This window comes from Apis florea, unplaced genomic scaffold (genome assembly GCF_048593485.1).
Source record: "Apis florea isolate Af1SG1 unplaced genomic scaffold, ASM4859348v1 contig_3496_pilon, whole genome shotgun sequence".
Taxonomy (NCBI): domain Eukaryota; kingdom Metazoa; phylum Arthropoda; class Insecta; order Hymenoptera; family Apidae; genus Apis; species Apis florea.
The window spans coordinates 2,795,001-2,815,735 of record NW_028256773.1 but is presented as its reverse complement, the minus strand read 5'-3'; the positions used below and the strand labels follow the sequence as shown (position 1 = coordinate 2,815,735).

At 28.2% G+C, this 20,735-nt stretch overlaps 1 protein-coding gene and 2 long non-coding RNA genes across 7 annotated transcripts in view; 2 read left to right on the top strand and 1 right to left on the bottom strand.

Moving 5' to 3' along the window:
* Positions 1 to 3,055: 3,055 nt before the first annotated feature.
* Positions 3,056 to 13,681, top strand: LOC105737216 (uncharacterized). The gene is made up of 4 exons (XR_015293614.1): positions 3,056 to 3,710; positions 11,633 to 12,044; positions 12,399 to 12,504; positions 12,984 to 13,681. It is a non-coding gene; the product is annotated as an uncharacterized LOC105737216 (long non-coding RNA).
* LOC105737213 (uncharacterized) overlaps positions 10,497 to 20,735 on the bottom strand; it is a 30,284-nt gene continuing 20,045 nt past the window's right edge. For all 5 annotated transcript variants that reach the window (XM_086913171.1, XM_086913168.1, XM_086913169.1 and 2 more), the window contains 6 exons: positions 19,584 to 19,752; positions 14,721 to 14,904; positions 14,233 to 14,498; positions 12,924 to 13,416; positions 12,538 to 12,675; positions 10,497 to 12,029 (listed from right to left, as the gene is read on the bottom strand). In XM_086913171.1, coding sequence (XP_086769297.1) covers positions 11,629 to 12,029; positions 12,538 to 12,675; positions 12,924 to 13,416; positions 14,233 to 14,498; positions 14,721 to 14,904; positions 19,584 to 19,752 — 1,651 coding nt within the window. In that variant the 3' untranslated portion in view covers positions 10,497 to 11,628. The remainder of the gene's footprint in view (positions 12,030 to 12,537; positions 12,676 to 12,923; positions 13,417 to 14,232; positions 14,499 to 14,720; positions 14,905 to 19,583; positions 19,753 to 20,735) is intronic.
* LOC105737220 (uncharacterized) lies at positions 16,691 to 18,834 on the top strand. Its single transcript, XR_001113042.3, has 2 exons — positions 16,691 to 16,861; positions 17,621 to 18,834. It is a non-coding gene; the product is annotated as an uncharacterized LOC105737220 (long non-coding RNA).

Here is a 20,735-nt window from a genome sequence, read left to right as displayed (position 1 = left end):
GTATGTTTAAATATTTAATTTTTATGAGATTATTATTAGTATAATTTATTAATCAAATGTCAATATTTTATTAATATTTGATGATTTATAAGAAGAATTGTTTTCTTTTTTATGTTAATGAAGAATAATTGAAGACTGGACGTAAAAGAGGTTATAATCTTTTTTTATAATATAAAACTCTTTTCTTATAATATAATTAATAAGATTTTAAAATAAAAAATAAACATATAATGCAAAATATTTTATTCAATTAATAATCGTCTTTTTGAAAATTTTAACATAGTATATATTCATTTTTACGCCAGTACTCAATTAAGACTTGTTATTTCAATATGAATCAAAAAGAATTTATTTGACAAGAATATAAAAATATTCAAACAATCTTTGTGGATTTTACAATCATAATTTTTTATGATTTAATATTTTTGTTTTTATTAGCAACACTATTTATAACTTGAATTTATTTCATTTTGTTATATTAATAGAAAATTTTAAAATCTATTTAGAAATGTTTATACAGTTTTAAAAAAATTCTAAATATTTTATTAAATAGAATAAATGCATTTTATTTATTATATTCCCAGATAGAAAGATTTTAAAATCTTTGAATCTATAATATTAATGATTTTAATGCATAGATAAAAAGGAATAAATGAATAAATTTTTTTTACTATCGATTTTTTTAAAATGATATATATATATATACATGATAATTTAATTTATGAATTTCTATAAATATTTTCATTTATAATATAATTTAAAAAATTATATATATGCCTTAATGCATTTTACTCTGTTGTGTTGCTAACTTAATTTTTGCATTTTTTTTTTTTATATAAATTACATAATTTAATAGTTTCATTAATTCTTATGATTGTAATTAAAAATTTTTATTGCATTATATATTGAAGAAACAACTTAATCGAAAAATTTATAAAATTTATATTAATGATAATTACGAACCAATTCTCGAATTTGTGCAAAAATATGTCATAATATTTCTTATCTATTATAAACTATATATGTGATATTTCTAATGTATTGACAATACCTTATTTAAGGTAACAATTAAAATTTTGAATATTATTAGTAGCTAATTATTAGTAAATTTTATTAATAATCAAAAGTGAATTTGCATACATCATTGACTATGTGCTTAATTATATATATATATAATTGACATAATAACAAATCGCTTAAAAATTGCTTTAAAATTAAGAATAAGTAATTAATTATTAAATTATATATCAATAAGTTATAAATTTAAACTAGTAGGTTCATATATTATATATATTATCTGATTAACCTATAACTATTATCAAGAAAAAAAAATTATGTTTTAAGTAAAATTCTAAATCTTATAAATTTAAACATAAATTAAATATAAAATAAGAAAAAAGAAAATTACATGTTTCTAATTCGAGAGTTTGGTTCAAAACATTTTATTTAATTTTATATAAATATAAAATGCCATACTCATACAGTACCTTTATAAAAATATAAATGTATTAATAATATATTTTATTTTATATTTTACGTTTTATGCTATATCTTTATATTATAATTTCTATTTTTAATTTTATAATAATTTAAGTCAGTATTATTTCAATGTAACTTCACAGCTCTTCAATCTGTAAAGTCGTACAAAGAATTTTAATAGATAATCTATAATCACAATCTATTTTTTTTCATGTATTAATTTTCCTTTGATTTCCTTATATATGATATATATACAAAGAAATTTCATTATACGTTATTTTATGTTACATAAATGAACAAACTTTTAGATTTAAATTAAATTAGGATTCTGTTTAAACAAACTACATTATGAATATTCATGTATAATTATCAGGAGGATTAAAAGTCATGGATTAATCATTATAATGGATTAATCAAATAAAATTTATATTAGTATATTTATTAATCTCTTTATTTTAATATTTTTCATACTTTTAAAATTTTATACTTATAGTTTTAAAATGAAGATATGAATAATGAATTTCTTATAAAATTTTTATAAAATATTTTAAAATATCTTTAATTCTTTAAATCTTTATGTTCGTAAATATTAAATCACAAAAGATTCTCGTTATTTTAATTATACTATATCTTAAAATTTTTTTTTCTTAAAGCAAGATACATATTCATGACTTTCAATCACGACAAGGATGAATGTACTGTTATTCGAATTGTAAATCTTCGCAAAACTCAGCTGTATACTCGGTCTATATATGATATATATATATATATATATGTATATGTATATGCGACATGTGTCGATAAATCGCGATGCTCTTCGACGAACGAGAAATATCTGTGAAACTGACCAAAAAAATAAAATAAAATTTTAAAAAAGTGTGAAATGAAATCGAAAAGAAATAAAAAGAAAGAAGAAAAAGCGTTTAATGAAAGAACGAAAAAATGGAAAAATCGTAGAGCGAAAAATAGAAAAAAAACAAATTAAAAACTAAAATTAAATAAACAAAACGTTCAAGATTCTAGTTAGAGATTCTAAAAGAAATTCTAGATCGAAATGTCTAGGAAGAATGAATCTAGTCTTTTGTAAACGATGAATACAAGAATATTGTATATTTTGAAAATTACGAGCTAGAAATGTCTCAATGCGTAGATAGAGGACAATATTAACAAATGTGTCATATTCTACTCTAATTGAAAGTAATGGAACACATGCATACACGAAATGTACGAAATACATTCACCAAGTCCAGTCACTTCACGTATATAAATACAACCACGTGATCAAAATCTAGAGGAATTCAATTCTGAGAAATTGAAAATTACTTTTCATATTAATTTCACATTAATTTAATTGCGGAATTTTTTGTTAATATAAACATAAATTAAGTTACAAATTTGTTAATACTCATTTTCGTTAATAATAATAAACAAATGATGTGATAAAACTTGACGTCAACCGCCAACCAATAGAAATTATAAAATCTATCACGTGATTTGGTTTATTTATTTCTAGTAACCTGACTTGGTGAACATAGTATAGTGTATACATATACACTAATTATATACACAAACGTATATAAAATACGTTACACGGATACATGATATGAATTAGTACATATTTTTAATAAATGGATAAAAATAAAGTTGAAAATTTTCTGATCAATCCGTGAATCGATCGATTCGATGCGGGATTACGTTCGTCGCGATGCGAGCCACTATTGTAATTTTCTCGTTTCTATTTTCTTGTTTTCGACACACGTCTATCATCCTGTGTGCAGTGACAGTGACCATATTAATTATTAACGGGAGAATATTATCTCCTGTATAATAATAATTGTCAATGATAAAATTGAAGTGTGAAAATAAATTGATTTTTCAGTCATAAAAATAATTATGATTTCTGATTTTATCAAATTTTATTTGAAGGAAATTCTGAAAAAATATTATTGAATATAAAATTTTAATATTTTTTATTTCTTATTTTTAACTAAAATTTCTATTATTAGACTTTTACTAGAATTTTTTTTTTGTTAAAAAGAAGTAAACAATATTAGAAAATTTGATTAAAATAAAATCTACAATAAAAAAGAATTTTGGTATACTTGTGATTAAATAATAGACTTGATTTCGATTTTCACTTTATTGAATCTGTTTTTAAAATCTAATTTCTTCTTGCTTGTGTACCACCATAACGAACAACTGAAGAGACGATTGTCCACCTGGTCATCGAGGTAAATTGAGACAAATGAGATTTGAGGTTGTAACATTATATCCATTACTACACTTTCATTTTGATCACGCTCGGGATTTCAAATTCAATATGCATGCAATTTATATTTCTATTATTAAAAAGTTTATATAATTGTGAAGTGAAAATAAAAAATTTAAATAATTTTAGAAATATGTTTGTTTCTTTTTATTAAATAATATTCTATACTTTCATCAGAAAAATATTAAATATTAATTCATTAATATTGAAATATAGAATACACTTATAGTTCTTTCAAATTTTTTTTCTTATTAATTTTCACTTCACGATTTGTACAATAATAGGTCACCATAAAGATTTTTTACAAATTTTAATTTTCTATCTACAATTTAATAAAAATAAAAATAAATTTTAAAAAATATATATATAGAAATAAATAGATTTTATTAATAATCTTTATAGTAACCCATTATTTATCGAAACATCACACGCGAAGGGATACGATGGACATTCTATTAATTCTGATATTTATAAAAAACATATTTAATATACTTATAATTTCACATTCGTATAACTCATCGAAGAAACTCATTACACACATAATAACTTTCTTGCAATTAAGAAACTCGAATTAATATGTATTGTTCCTAATGTCACTAATAATTACAAAGTAGTCTAATACTGCTGTTTCCCTTGGGAAAAAAATTCCCTTGATATCGTAGAATTTATTTAGAAAAAAACATATTCGAACTTCTATTTACACGCTATCTTCACGTTTCCTCCTTGTCTGGTCAAATTTCACAGCGCTTTATAACATTTCTCTTAAAAACCACACAACATCGCTAATTTATTCGACATTCAATCATTTATAAGAACGAAAAACATCACGAATTAATAATTCGAAAACATGATCACTCGTACCCCTTCGCATCGAATTCCCATCTTTTTTTTTTGTTTTTTTTTTTGTTTTTAAATTCTCTTGATTAACACGATCAAGATGGCGGTAAAATTTGAAAAATGAAGTAATTTTTATGACCCATCGAATTCCAGCGATCTATTAATCTATTTCAAGCCAATATTGGAATAATTTTATTATTTTCTCTGGAAAAGGTTCAGAAATATACAAGGTTTTTCGTGTAAATAGATATGAGCATGAAAATTTTCTTCATCTTTGACTATTTTAGAAATATTATTCCAACTATTTGAATGAAAGATCTAGTACATTTAATTTTATGTACATTAATTCCATAAATATATTAAAATGCATTTCGATAATAAATATTTTTTAATTGATATGTTTCGTTAACGATGTTACGATTTTCTATCGTTATATTATTTTTTTTAATTTTTATACAGAAATAATAAATACAAAATATTAATCCTGAAGCAATAAGATAAATCCGGCCTATATTTCTTTAATTTGTATCATTATTCTAATATTTAATATTTTATTTCTAATCAACATATAAGTGATGTCATCAAATAGAAGCATCCCCCAATAAGTTATTCTACCATCTTGAGCGTGTTAAGATCGTAATAATCCCTCGTGCTATTTAATTTCTTACCACACGTTGAAATTTGGTCGAAAATTATCGGCCAGACATCTACATATGTATATTCAAGGCGGATACAAGGAGGACTGGGCAACGCTTCACGCTTACGTTTTTATTGTAATAGATTGTATTGAAATTTGTCGCACTCTTTTCGAAAACAAAAAGTGTTGCACGCATCTAGATATTCGATCCTTTGTGTGTCACGCTCTCTCTTTCATATTTCTTTTATATTTCCATCCATATTACTTATTTCATTTCTCCGTTTCTCTCTCTCTCTCTCTCTCTCTCTCTCTCTCTCTCTCTCTCTCTCTCTCAAACACACAACAAATCATTCAAAGAGGTTCATGAGATATATCATGTGTTTCATATATACCAGTGGTGGCATATAACAAAATTCGACATAGACTACAACAACAACAACACTCTTACTAGAACTGCACAAACACACGTTTTTTTTTATTATTTTCTTCTTCTTTGTTCACTCCTCATTATTCCATTCACACGAGAAATATAATATACAGAATATTTACCACGAGGGATGCATGAGACACGTTGGAATTACAGCTTTTCTTATTTCCATTACCCTCTCCTCCCTTTCTCTCTCTCTCTCTCTCTCTCTCACTCTCACTCTTACATTTTCTGCTATATTTTATGTTATTTCATTCCGTTTCTGCATTCTTTTGACTCTCAATAATCAATATAATTATATATTCTCATGATTTTTCTTTTATTTTTTTCCTTCTATTTTATCTCTCATTCCCTCTCACTCTCGCATTTTACTCTATGTACAATTAGACTCCCTTTACGGTTTCATTTTTTTTTTTTTTTTTTTTAGGATGTTAGTAAATAATAGTTAGCAATCATACATCTACGTTGTAAACGGTTTAACATTTTTCTTTTTTTTCCATTTTGTTTCTGCTTAAACGCTATAGTGCTAAGTAATTTTTTTTTTTTTTTATTAATTACTTATATCACATTGTTCATGTACACATAGATTTCCCGCACGTTTATTTCATTTTCTACTTTCTCTCTCCCCGTCGATCGACGAGATTTCTTTTATTTTTTCTTTCTTTTTTTTTTAACTTTTTTTTTTTTTTTTAATTTTTTTCCTTTATTTATGTACAAAACGGATATTTTTATCGTTTGCATATTTTCTCTCCTTCTTTTCTCTCTCTCTCTCTCTCTCTCTCTGCATTCACTTTCATTCGCGATTGTTATTCAACAGCAAATATCCGACTTTGATTTAACTTGCCATCAACTTTGTCTTTGTCCCTTCTTCACTAAATGCAAGGTGAGTATAACCTTTTTGAAATTTTCTTTCTCTTTTTTTTTTTTCAAATTATTTTTATCAATTTATTCCTTTTTTATTAAATTGTTATTTAACACTAGAACAACACTGAATATACTCATATGTGATATACCATAAATAATATAATATATAATATATAATATTATATATATAATATAACATAATATATATATAATATAATATATAATATTGTTATAATATAATATATATAATATATTATAAATGACAATATATTTAAGTAACATAGAAAAATGAAAAAAAAAAAAAAAAAAAAATAAAACATAAAGACAACAAAAATTCCTTCATTTTATGAAGGAATTGTTCCGTTTGATGTGAAAATCTTGATTTTATCATTGTATACATAAGTAATGAAAAATAAACATTATTTACAATTTCATTTCTATCACAATAAAAGTAAAAAATTAATTCTTTCGAACATCTTCGTTTTTCTATATTAAATATAAAAAAAATTTAGTCCTTAGTTAATTTTCGGGCTTACTTTCTATATAATTTATGTCTGGGCAATAAAAATAATTATAAAAATAAAATATTTTAAACCCATCATCATTTTGAAGGGTTTTTTTTTTTTTTATAATTCTAGTGTTACAATTCTACTTTATCGTATCCATGTATTTCATTGTATTTTAATTTAAAAATCAATTTTTTTTCTTCTTTTCTTTTTTCTTTTCTTTTCTTTTTTTTTTTTTTTTTTTACAAACATAAGGTAAATATGATATTTTTCGCCTTGCATTCAGCGAAGGAACCGATAACTAATAACGTCTGCGCCTTCGTCTGTTGCTGGTTTATTCTGCGTAATGTGTTAAGAATGCCCCCAACATCTACAAGTAATCCATTGCACGCTTCACCTCATGTTGGATTTAAAAGATACAAAAAAAAGAAAAAGAAAAAAAAAAAAAAAAAAGATTAAACGTGTCGTACGAATTGTAATTGGAAAGCTCAGCGGAGAAACGGTTCCATCCAACAAGGAGGGAACGAAAAATGACTAGTGTATGCGCCAAATTCTATGTTCTCGAGCGATTTCTTTCTTTTCTTTTCTTTTTTCTTTTTTTTTTTTTTGTACGTGTGTCATCACGAGAATTATCTCTGTTATTCCATTTTCGTTTAAAATCACCAAAATTAAAGCGTTCAATGAATTCGAAATCGAAAGCAAAGCGACAATTTAATAACAATATAAAATCTGGCAAATTCATTCGAAACTCTACACTTTCATTGAAACATGAAAAAGTCACCGTGACCATTGGACGTCATAATACTGAAAAGAAAATGGCGAACAGAAGAATGTGCGATGCAGAGAAGAATATTAAAATTCTTCTCCAATTAAACAGTTGTTGCAATAAAGTACTATTTTAACTAATCTTGTGAACCAAATTTTCATAACTCCCCCCCCCCCTCTCCCCCTGAATATTCAAGGGACGATGAAGATCGATTAATTGGCCGAACAGTAAATCGAATCTCGCGCGAGTCGAAATACCATTAATTGATTAAATTGTTATTAATAAACTCTACTAATTTAGTAGTGTTTAATTGATATAACTATTATAGTTATTTCACAAACAGTACTTCATCGAAACAATTCCGAAGTGCAGCTATATTTCTATATTTTTTCTTTCGTTTAACGCGTTCATTAAGTAACAATATGTTGCAATGGGTTAAAATAATTATTTTTCAAATAATAACTTGATAATTAAGATAATCAAATATTGTCACTTGTAATTAAGACAAAGTAGAATAGTACGATTAAAGTATCACTCAAAACGTAGTACGAGTTATCATTCAAAAAAAAAAAAAAAAAAAAAAAAAAAAAATCATTTTCCATTTTCCATACTTTTCCATACTTGTGAAAATATGTATGTATGTATATATGTATATATATATATTATAACTATGCTACAATTATTATTATATATAATATTATATAGTATAATATAGTGATACTATAATTATAATTATAGCCACATAGTCTAATTTCGTATAGCTTAAAATTCGTTAATGTATAATGAACGCGTTAAAGCAAATATTTGGTGACGTTTCCAACGTTTCTATAAAAAAAAAAAAAAAAAAAAAAAAAAAATAGGATAACAATTCACGAAGTCCTAGACGTCCTAATCCCTCTCTTGAAAATAATTATCCCCTCCGCTAAACAATAACTTAATAAATCCTTCGACGAATTTCCGCAAGGAGACACAACGCCCACGCGTATTACATACATAATCAGCATTTAAACTGACCAAAAAAAAAGCCTTTGATTAAATAATTTAAAAAATAAAAAAAAAAAAAAAAAAAAAAAAAAACAAGATATAATATACACACATATATATATATATATATATGTGTGTGTCTGTATACGCAAATACAAGTTAATAATAATACTAATGTACAAATTCTGAAAGAGACCGTTAACAGTCACATGCATACATACACATATTCCCACACATACGTATAAAAATTCCAATTGCAACGCTTTCAAACACATGACTCTTGCGCGCGTCGTTCTCGAATTTGAAACTATTTTTTTTTTTTTTTTTTTGCATTGTCTTAGTAAATAAAAAATTTCTTTCAATTTTTTTCCAGAAATATATAAAAAAAAAAAAAAGAAATTATTCGCATTTCACAAAAGTAAATTTATGCAAGAATGTGTAAAACGAACGGAAGAAAATAAATTTGCAATCATCTCAGATAGAGCTTAAATATTTTTGATACCTTCCGCAACAAGATAATTTGACAAGTTTCAAATATTAAAAAGAAATTTCGATGAAACGACGAGTTGTAGAATTGTGAAACAATCATTCATAAAAATGATTTGAAGATGTAATTACAAACAGCACGGTATTTTGTTCACACTGAATAAACCACTATTAACGGTCTCGTATCGAGTATATCGAATGAAAGCTCAAAAAGCTTAATATTGCAAGATGAAACATAAATCACTTATTTTTTTTCTTTTTTCTTTTTTTTTTTTTTTTTTTTTACTTCACTACGCATAGAAAAATTAATTTAAAATAGTACGATAATAATATGTACGTATACAATAATTCCGGTTTCCTCTTGCAACGCGAATCAGAAGCTTTCCTCTCTTCTATCCCGTTCGTTCGTCTGAACACTTGCAGAAAAATATTATGCAAAATATAATATCTGCGATTTGAATTCATGTATATACACATTTTTTTTTTTTTTTTTTTTTTTTTTTTTCAGAAACAAGAATACTATATAATTAACCCTCGCCTAGTGGACGCCGGATCAACTAAAGAAAAATCCATTCATACCTTTTTTATCTAATCCAAATTATAACATTGGAATCATAATAATTTTTCTTATTTTTAATACAGAATTCTTTGGCTAGCACAATTTGTTGGAGACAATTTTAGAGAGATGGAGAGAAGTATATTTATTTGTTTGCCATTTCTATACGGGCTATTTTATAGAATAAAATAATTATTGAAACTTATTGAAAATATATGCAATTATTTATATATATGATAAGATATACAAAATTGAAAAGATTTCCTGTGTAAAGTAATAATAATTATTATTTTTAGATTACAATTAATCCAACGTCCACAGGGTGTATAAGTGCTTTGCGGGTCGCTCACTTTTATGTAACATTTTCCCTTATTTCGTTTCTTTCTTTTTCTTTCGTTTGGCTCTTCACAACAACCGAAAAAAAAAAAAAAAAAAAAAAAAAAAAGATCACAAATGAATGCTCTTTTGAAAATCAGATAAAAATATCAAAATCACGAAGCCAAGACAAAAGTTTTGCTTATGCTCATTGTTGCATTTTGTAAAATAAATAGAAACGAATAAATACTTGAGCACAGTCTACGTACGTAGAAAAAAGAAAAACGAAAAATATGCATATTCCACGCAATGGAAAATTCAATTTATCATCTAATATCCGAAAGTAAATTATAGGCGTAAACGATTATCGTTTCTCCACAGCCACTATTTAATATATATGATTAATTTAAAAGCACAAGCATATTTATCATCCATCCAATTTCAAGATTTCGATCAATTTCAAACATTTAAACAAATCTTATATATCATACAATTCATTAATTGAACATCATTCTATCTAAACACAGTCGTTTAGCTTCTTCTTTGCTGAACTTCATCAATAAGATACAAAAAAAAAAAAAAAAAAAAAAAAAAAAAAAAACAATATAAATCTCTGCGGTCAAGCGATTTAAAAATCATGCAAAACAATATTCCAGTATTACGAGTCCAAATGGTTCCATCTGTCAATAGAATTCATTCAAAATATACACGATACGATATATAATCTAAAATAATTCCTGAAAGAAATCTTTTGACAGATATATGTATAACACGATCAATCGTAAGATCATTCTATTTCCCGGGAGTTTGTTGAATGAATGGGAGAAAAAAAAAAAAAAAAAAAAAAAGAAAATAAAAATAATTCATCAAATAAACCACCGAAATTTTGAATTTACAATAAATAATTAAATGCTCACATTGAGAAAATTTCATCGTCAATGTGGTTCCTTCCTTATCGTCCGAACAAAGCGAAGAAAATTATTTTCATTCGAAGCTGCCTTATTGTATATTAATTTTTATGACGCTTGCGTCTGTTCAATTTCCAATCGGACTTTGCCTCCGATAAGTACTTCTCTAAAACATTCGGGGTACTATGCACAATCGCACGAGTTGAGCAACGGCATTTTTAACACCTTTACATATAATTCAGTCGTCTCGCTCCCTGAAAGAGCATAAACATTCAAAATTCAAAACACGAAGGAACGCAATTGAAGTTTTAAAAAATAAGAAATTCTCCTTCGATGTCGGGAATAGCATGACGGGCAGAATTCACACCTCTTCCGTATTCCTGCTAATTCGATCTGCCATTTTTATATCTTATCTTCCATTATCAACACATTGTATCGATCGTGTATAGTCGTTGATCCTATACACGCGAGGCGCGTTAAATAATAACAAAACATGGACATCTGTACCGATATTCCGTAATCTCCGCAATTTCGTGCTTCGATACACAGAACTCTAGCCATTTCTCAAGCTAGTTTCACTTTCTTTTGATTCTGTCAGACGGTCGAATGTGTGGTCGAGGAAGGTTGTGTACTGGAAGCTGTCGTCGACTGTGGTGTAGATGTTGACGGTGAACTCACGACAACAACAGGCTTCACCAGCGTGGTTGTATTGATATACTGAGCGTTCACGATCGGCATTTGTGCCACAGATTTTAAAATTGGGGTGGTTATCATTTTGCCCGCAAGGCTGGAGGGGGCTAGGATATGAGCAGTCACTTGATTTCCTTGCGAAACAACGGTCATCGGCGTGACAATTGGTGTCAAACCGGAAAGGGGTGTGTGCGGACCAACAATGTGAGCTATACCCTCTGTGGACGGAGCGTTTTGCATCACTGTCGAACCTGGTTTACCTGTTGTGGTTTGAAGCGACACTCCTGTGTGGCTCAGCGTCAATCCTGCAACCCATAGAGGTAATTGCACAATAAGACATATTTCATTCTTTAAATTATTGTGAAAATAAATTTTATTTTCATCATGAAAAAATTTAAAAATCATCAACAATGTTATGAAATTATTGAAAAATTTATAATAATTTATGATAATTTCCACTATTTTAAAAAAATAACGATCAACATTCAAAGGATTAAAAGAATTTTTGTCAGCCACCTTCAAAGCAATTCGTATATGAAAATGAATAACGAGTCGCTCTGCAAGTGAATAGTTTTTATCTAGCACCAATTCATTAACAAAATCGTAATAATACGATTTGATCTTGGATACATGGTGCCACGTATATATTATATGGAAGATGATTACTTTTATAGGAACTGGATAGAGAAGCGACAACTTGCGAGAATTGGAATCGTAAATGAACCATCTAGTGGCAATTGAAGGAAACAGAATCCGAATGATTTATTGGTCAAACAGAAGGCAATATAAAACATATTCAATATAAAGCATTACCATTTGCAGGGAGTATGTTTAATTCAGCGCCACCGGGAAGTCTGGTCAACTCTGACCCATTTCCGCCTACCAGTGTCACACCACCAACCATTTTATGCGTGGTTTGCGCATCTCCTGCTCTTATCCTTGTTTGAGCATCTGCAATCCGATTCATAAATGTTACATTATCCAAAATACAGTTAAAAGATTAATAATAGTTTACATAATACGATATCCTTCTTCATATTCCTCCATAAAATTCTAAAATTATATTCTCTAACTAGTAACGTTGATAAAATAGAGAAAAATATATAATCTAATTGTAGAGAATTTAATGAACATGCACCAATATGACACAAAAAATTCATAAATACACTATATGCACAAGATAGTCCTAAGTTACTCACTCGACACATTCAATGCAGGAGAATGCGCAGCAAGAACTAACGGCCTTCCCTCGTTTGCAGAGTGCACAAATGTAACTGGCCTGACGTCATTGGCGGACGACTGCACGGCTAGGGCCAACGGCCTGTCGTTGTTGGATAGATTAGAATGCACGATCGTTACCCTGTTGTCGTTGGCCGTGGACGAGTGAACGACCAACGCTACGGGCCTTGGCTCACTTCCAGTGTTCGATTGCACGGCAATGAGCGGCCTCGATTGATCCGACGAGTTTTGCACGGCTAACGTGAGCGGCCTGGACTCGTTATTGCCAGCTGTGTGAGTAACCAGAAGTTGCCTTGTGTCACCGGGTATCACCCTCAAACTCGGTCCGATGTGTTGAAGCGTTGGGACGATGGTTGGTAAACCTTGACTCGTGTTCAATATCTGAGCGTTGATCGGTAAGTGCAGCTGGTGCGGCTGCTGTACTATACCCGTTGGTGAAGTATTAACTTTCTCCTAAAATGGAAATTTATTATACGTTATTATACGAAGATACATTAATCTTTGAACCTTTTGAACAAGGAAAATAATTTTTATTCTTATATTTGAAAATATTCTTAAATAAAAGATACTAAATTACTTTCTTGTCAGCCCATGATTGTCGTAATCATAAAAAAATACAAATAAAAAAATTTTTTTTTTAAATAATAACAAAAAACCAATGTATTAAAAAGAATTGTATTAAAGTTTATGAATACAATAATAAATTTTTTTTTAAAAATAATTAGAAATTAAAAAATAATCGTTTTTTTAGAAATAATAAAATAATAGTAAAAGTCATTTATCTATAGTTTTTCTAACAATTTGATAAAAAAATTTTTTAATTAAATATTATATAATTTCTAAATGCAATATAAAAACATTTTTCTTGATTTATAAAAATAAATAATATATATGTTGCATTGGATTATAACTAATTTATAATTATATTTATATAAATTAGTTCCAACCGATCCTTATGCGCTCTTTTTCTTGCACCGTTTCACACACAACGCTAAAGAACACGTTATGTCCAAGAATAAATAACGGGCTAAATAATTTTTAAAACGGTGCGCTTTTTCAGAAGAAAATTTTCTACAAGTCTAACCCCATTTTCAAATGAAGAAAAATTGATCAATCCCAAATTTTACTTCGACCGGGATTCGATCCGGGGACTTGTGGATTATTGGCCATGCGTTTAGCTGACTGACCTAATCCAGCAGTCGCTTATATTTCCTTCTTTTCACTTAATACTATATTGCTATATTAAAGACTTAAATATTTTTAATATACCTGTGCTGGAGTAGGAATGCTAGGTGCAGATGATCCAGGACTTGAACTCGCAGGTGGACTTTCCCTAGAACTTGGTGCAAGATTCATTCCTTGCGTTTGGCAGACTACGGCTGCGGTGGCAACTTGATTGTGAATATTGGAAGTCGTACTGGTTTGAAGTGTCTGTGGTGAACTGACTGTGGCTGCACTGCTCAGACTGCTGGTACTACTATACCTTGTACCACCCCGAGCAAGTCCAGTCACATCAACCTCCATGTTTTCTGAAACTTTAATAATTACTTCAATATTTGCTAATTTTATTATTTTTTTTTATTTCACATTATTAATTTTATCTCAAATTTGTCTATTATTGTATCGTGTATATAATATCTTTTTTTTTTAATTTTTGATTAAAATATTTAATAGATATATGAATTCTTCTTTAACACATTTTTAAAAATCTTTGAAAATAATTATATTAAAATTATATCATATGTTAGGAAACTTACCACTTCTCGTAGCCGTTATATCGGCAACCGAATTCTGTTCTGGTAAAAGAGTATTAAAATCAATATGATCCCACGTAGCAGCAAGTTCTTTTTTCAGAGCTAACAATCTCTGTTGAGCAGCAATTTTTTCTCTGGCAAGCCTTTCCATTTCATGTTCATAATCACGTTCCTTCCTTTTTAACATCTGCAAAAAAATCCTGCCAATTAAAAAACGAGACAATTTATAGAGAACTAATAAAAAAAAAACTTCTTAATTTTTTACTGAATATACAAAAAATTAATTAATTTTCGAAATTGAAAGAATATAAAATACAAAAAAATCCTTGAGATTATGTAAACGTTTTCAATCAAATTTTGATTATTCACGAATATATTTTAATATATAATATATAATATAATAATTATACTGGGATATAATATGCTATTAAAATTGTTGAAGATGCAAAATTATAAAATTAAATCCATTTATTAAAAATGTATTAGAATAAATAATTTGTTTACATTTAAAAAAAAATTGTATGATATAAGAATAAATGAATTATAAATTTTCATATATATTCATCGTCACGGTTGCGATGAGGATACTAAAAAACTTCAACGTTTAATTTGATAATAAGAATTTATGATGCAGTTTCATTTCTAATTAAAATTATTTTATTTTTTTTTTTTTTTTCTTATTTTACATTCGAATGTAGACTATTTCGAAAAATAGCCGCGCACGCGAGGAAAACGAGAGAAAGCTGATAGAAATGTTCTCGCATCGCTTTCGAGAATACCTTAGCGAACGTCACATGATACACCTGCAGATTCAGGACACCTCTCCCTCGAAATACGATAAGCCTTGCGTTTGACGTCAGCACGAACATGCGTGAAGGAACGTGCACGTGACAACGAGCATCGACACCTAACAAATGATGCACGCGCTTCAAAGCAAGACAAGAAAGAAAATATGCAAGGATGAAATTCCTGCTGTGTACAAATTCGAATCTGATACATTTCGTGCGCGTTCGTATTTGCTCGGTTTACGTCATAGATACCGAAAAAGTTTATAAAGTGGGAAGTTTGAAATCACGATAAAGAAGCGACGCAACTTTCAATTCTGAAAATAGTCTAGCATCGTAATTCGTATTTAATTCTTTACAATTAATTTTTTAATCAATATATATTTATACTGTTATAATATTACGTAAAAATCAAATTTGAAATCTAGTATTTTTTTTCTAATTTTTAAAGTATTCTTTTATTTTATATCGCAAGTGCGCAATTTAATGATTTTAATTTTGAATGTCAAAAGTGAGTCAAATTAAAAATTAAGATTGAAAAAATTATAAAATCAATGGAATAAAAATATAGTTTAAAATTAATTCAAAAATTTCAAGAATAGCAATGAATAAAAAATAAAGTATATAAAAGATAAAAATCTTGGATTCATTTGTTCGATAAAATGTGTTAAATTTTCGATTCGATGTCATCAGAAATTTCGAAGAGGAACGCACGTGACAATAAGTGGTAATATTATGGGCACACACTGAATAGATACACGTGGTAAAGTCTTCAAGAGGGAAAGAAAGATGCAATCGCTTGCAAAAAGAAACGCAGACAGAAAATATAACCAGTATCATTATATATAAACTGATAAACGAAGAATGAAATGGAGAATTCACTTCAAGAGAAAGACAGAGGTTTAAGATACTAACAATAAGATAAAGAAGGACAGAATGACCAACAAGGATAGAAGAACACAATATGAGCGATAAGGAGAGGGGAGCAAGCAAATAGAGGGGCATATACATTGCGAAAAAGACAGAGAGAAACGCAGAACAGAAATAGATGAGCGTACTGAAGTATAAGTTAAAAGGAGAGAGAATGACAATAGAGAGAGGTGAAGAGGAAGGAGTACGAAGGCCGTTGCATGAATAAGCGCACGCGCGATCTATAAGCACGTGGGTAAACCGCCTCCAACAAGATTCGCACATACAATATTGGACTCGTGGATATACGCAAATAGCGTTTTCATTTCTTTCTACATCTCCCATATCTGCCACGTCGTGTTGCGGAACTCGTACATGTACTTTATTAAACTTTATCGAACTCGAGACTACGCGAAACTGGTGGATTTTTCGCGAACTAACGAAAACAGAGTAAGTTAAACCAGCTTGTGGCATTTTCATACTAGCAGTGGATTATATTATCCCTTTCATTCGTATCTTCAGTGTACAACATTCTTTTTTTTTTTAACATTTACATTTATCCGATCATTATGTCGAGTATCCTTTTATGTAATATTTATTATTCTGACATATCGACTTTTAACGGAATGTTTCTTTATCACACCACTTAACGTGTAATAATTATACTTTAGTTACTATTCGAGTATGCTTATCAGTTGAGTTTTTATTTACAGGAAAAATAAAAACAAATAAAAATTAAACGAAATTATTTCCACTAGCTGTAAATTTGCGATGGTATTCAAATGTTTAATAAAAAAGAAATAATGAAACTTAATTTTTCCGATCACTACTAATTTCTGAAATAACAACGATCTTGAAAGTTTGACAAACTTATTATTATTGCGTCGATATTTGCCTTATTCTTATGCTAATTGTAAATTTTATGTAAAGATAAGTTCTTCTTTTCTTTTTAAGAATTAATTATTAATTATTATTAATTATTAATTATTAATGTTTTTGCAAATGCTAAAAAATACAATTGCAAAAAACGAAAACTTAATAATAGTTCTTTCTATTGATTTTTTATTATGAGCAAATAATTCGTAATATTTCGTAAATATATAGTACGTAACAAAAAAACTTTAAGACAATAGCTTATATCGGTAATATTACTTAAAGGATATATTCAATCGATCATTCAATAGAATTATGGGTGAAATAATTACGCAGGAACGTGTCGTTATGGTAAGTCACCGTGTAATTTCAACACGTCGAGCGTCGCCTCGTACTGAGAAGTCACCAACAATGGCGCCGAACGATAAAAGTTCGGATAGTAGCATATGCCGTACGTGCCATGCGGCATGACACCGATGGCCGCACAGTCACGTGGAACCAATACATATAGATAGAACTTCTACGTGGAAGAACGTCGCGTCGTGTACGCACACGCGCAACTGCACAGAATGCCGAAACGAGACGAACATGTGACTTAGACGAAGAAAGTGAACATCTTACATGGTGGGGAGAAGCAAAGGATGATCTAAAGTGAGAAAAACAAGGTTTGAAACAGAATTACGTAGAAAATATTAGTCTGACAAAGATACGAAAGCATCTAAGGAGAAAAGAAACTGCAAATACGAAACGCAGACGGAGAGAAAATATGAGATAGAAGATACATACGGAAAGAAAGGAGAGGTTAAGTGCAGAGTGCAAGAGATAAGAGACATGGCTTGCAAGGAGTGGGGATCACGAGATAGAAGAGACAACAAGAAACGCTGTGGTGGGGGAACAGCGTGTCTTTAGAAACAACTCTGTACGGCAAATAGAGCAACGATAAGATGAAGAAAGAATATATATGCACATTTACTATAAAAAATAAGGGATAAAAAATTGTCATGTAAAAGTAGAATAATATACTGTAAGTGCATGCGATCAGGTTAAAGAAAAACAACGGCAACGATGTTTGCATGTATTTACAGTGAAAACGATACGTATGCCGTTCACATTGGAAAGAAACAAACAGACCGTACAGTAAGTAGACAAAAAGAGAAGCATGCGCAGACTGAAAGAGTACAGAGAAAGAGATACAGAAAATAAACGGACCGGAGAGAGAAAGATAGAAACAAATGGTAAACAACAAAGACAGATTCAGCGGCACTAGAGACAACAGAAGTGCGAGAAAGATGCGAAACAGTTGATGGTAGAATCAGAATTGAAATCACGAAAGAAGGAAAAGGAGGAAGTGTAGTCGACCTTCGCGAGGACGCACATTCGTGATTCTTTGATGATCGCATGCAGTTTCACAACTCTTCCGAAATTGCAGCAAAAGGAAAAGATATATGAGAAAGAATACGCTTGCGATTGTAAAAAAAATAAAATTTTTCTTCCACATTCTAAATATAGAATAAATATATATCTGTATTAAAATTATTATATAAAATGGTTTTTGGCTATATATTACTTAGTTATTATCTTTAAATAGCTAATTAGTATTTACTCTTACAATACGTTATATCACTAATCGATATATAATTTGCGAGGTGTAATATATTAACGATTAATGATTAAAATGGAAGTGTACAAATTCGAAAAATAATTCGTAATCTTTATATTCAGGTGCCACGACGACACATTTCCGTGTCAAATTACCATGTGTTAAGTTTTATTTCATGCTAGATCAGACAATTCGAGATAATCCGAGATAATTATAGCACAGCGAAACTGTTATAACACAAAGAATACAATTAACACCTTATGTGATATCAAAGTGTTTTGTGTGCGAGATTAATGTTTTCGACTTCTACATATATATTTAGATATGCAAACAGCATTCATTCGATAAATTTATTTAAAAAGTAAATTTCTGATATATTGCGAGAAAATTAATTTTTTAAGCGATATAAAAAATATTCTACAATAAATTATGAATAGATACGCTTAAAAAAAATTTGTATATATCAAATGATATCGAGTTTGCTAATGGTATAATTATACCGTATACGGAGATGATTTAAGAAAGAAAAAAAAAATTTACGATTAAAAAATTTTATCGTATAAGCGGAATTGTTTATATTTTTTCGATTTCAAAATTATGATAATCAATTGTATGTAGATGATTTTTACAACATAAAGCAGTTAAATATTATCAATGTTATTAAAAATATAATAAGAATTAACAGAATTATTAACTTACATGTATATGCCTGATCGCAGCATGAAGAATCGAAAGGTTCGACGATTTTTTCTCTTCTTGTGATGGAAGTTGTCTCTTCAACAATTCAAAGCATTCTTTCAGGTGCGCCCTTCGATTTTTCTCCAATTTGTTATGCACTTCTCTGGTGCCAGAACGGATTACGCACGGTCTAGAATAGAGAAACGGATATATGTAGACACGCGATATTTTGCAATTACAGTTGCATTTATTTCAAATTATCTAACTGTCAACAGATTAATTTTAATAATCTGAATACTATTTCACAATAATTTCACAAGCGATATTTATTATATCATATTGAAATGTCAAAATATACAATTTTAATATATTTATGATTCTGTACAAATTAGAAATTATAATCATACGTATTCTAATCTGTCCCATATTTTCAAAGAGATTCAAAATGTTGGCATGGATACCTTGTTGAATATAATCTGAATTTTATATATGTGAAATGCTTAATAAGTTTTTTACTTAGTAAGTTTTTTACTTTTTTTTTTTTCTTTTTTATTACTTTTATTAAAATTTTATTTTAAATTTTTTATAATTACTTGAAATTTCGATTTAAATACAACAAAACTTTAAAGATATATGTGATCAAGATATATTATAATGGTAAAAGTAATAAAAGATTAGAATTTTTGAAAAATAGAATTATTTTAAGAATAAAGACTAATATATATCATTTCAACTTCTTCTTTCGTAATTAAATTTTCATTCGCTCTTTACTTATGTTTTCGTAATTTTTTATTATTTAATAAAAAAAAAATTTTAAGAAATATATTTACTGATTTTTTAATTAACTTAAATTTCAAGCTATTTTGATAATTCTTGCCTTATGAACCAGCTAATCAAGCATTATATCGATTATAACCTATAAATCTATATTCAATAAAAATATATGACAAAAAAAGGAAAAAAAAAAAACAGTAACCAAAATCCAAAAAAAAATAAGATAAATACGATCCAATAATTAAAGAAAATTATGAATATCCATAAATCAATAAATGAGAAATAATCGAGAATAATAAAAATAAAGAATCCCCAAAAATGTGATCAATAAGTGAAAAGAGAGAAAAAAACAAAAATTCTAAAGCACAAATCCTCGCGCAACTTGAAGTGATGCCCCGC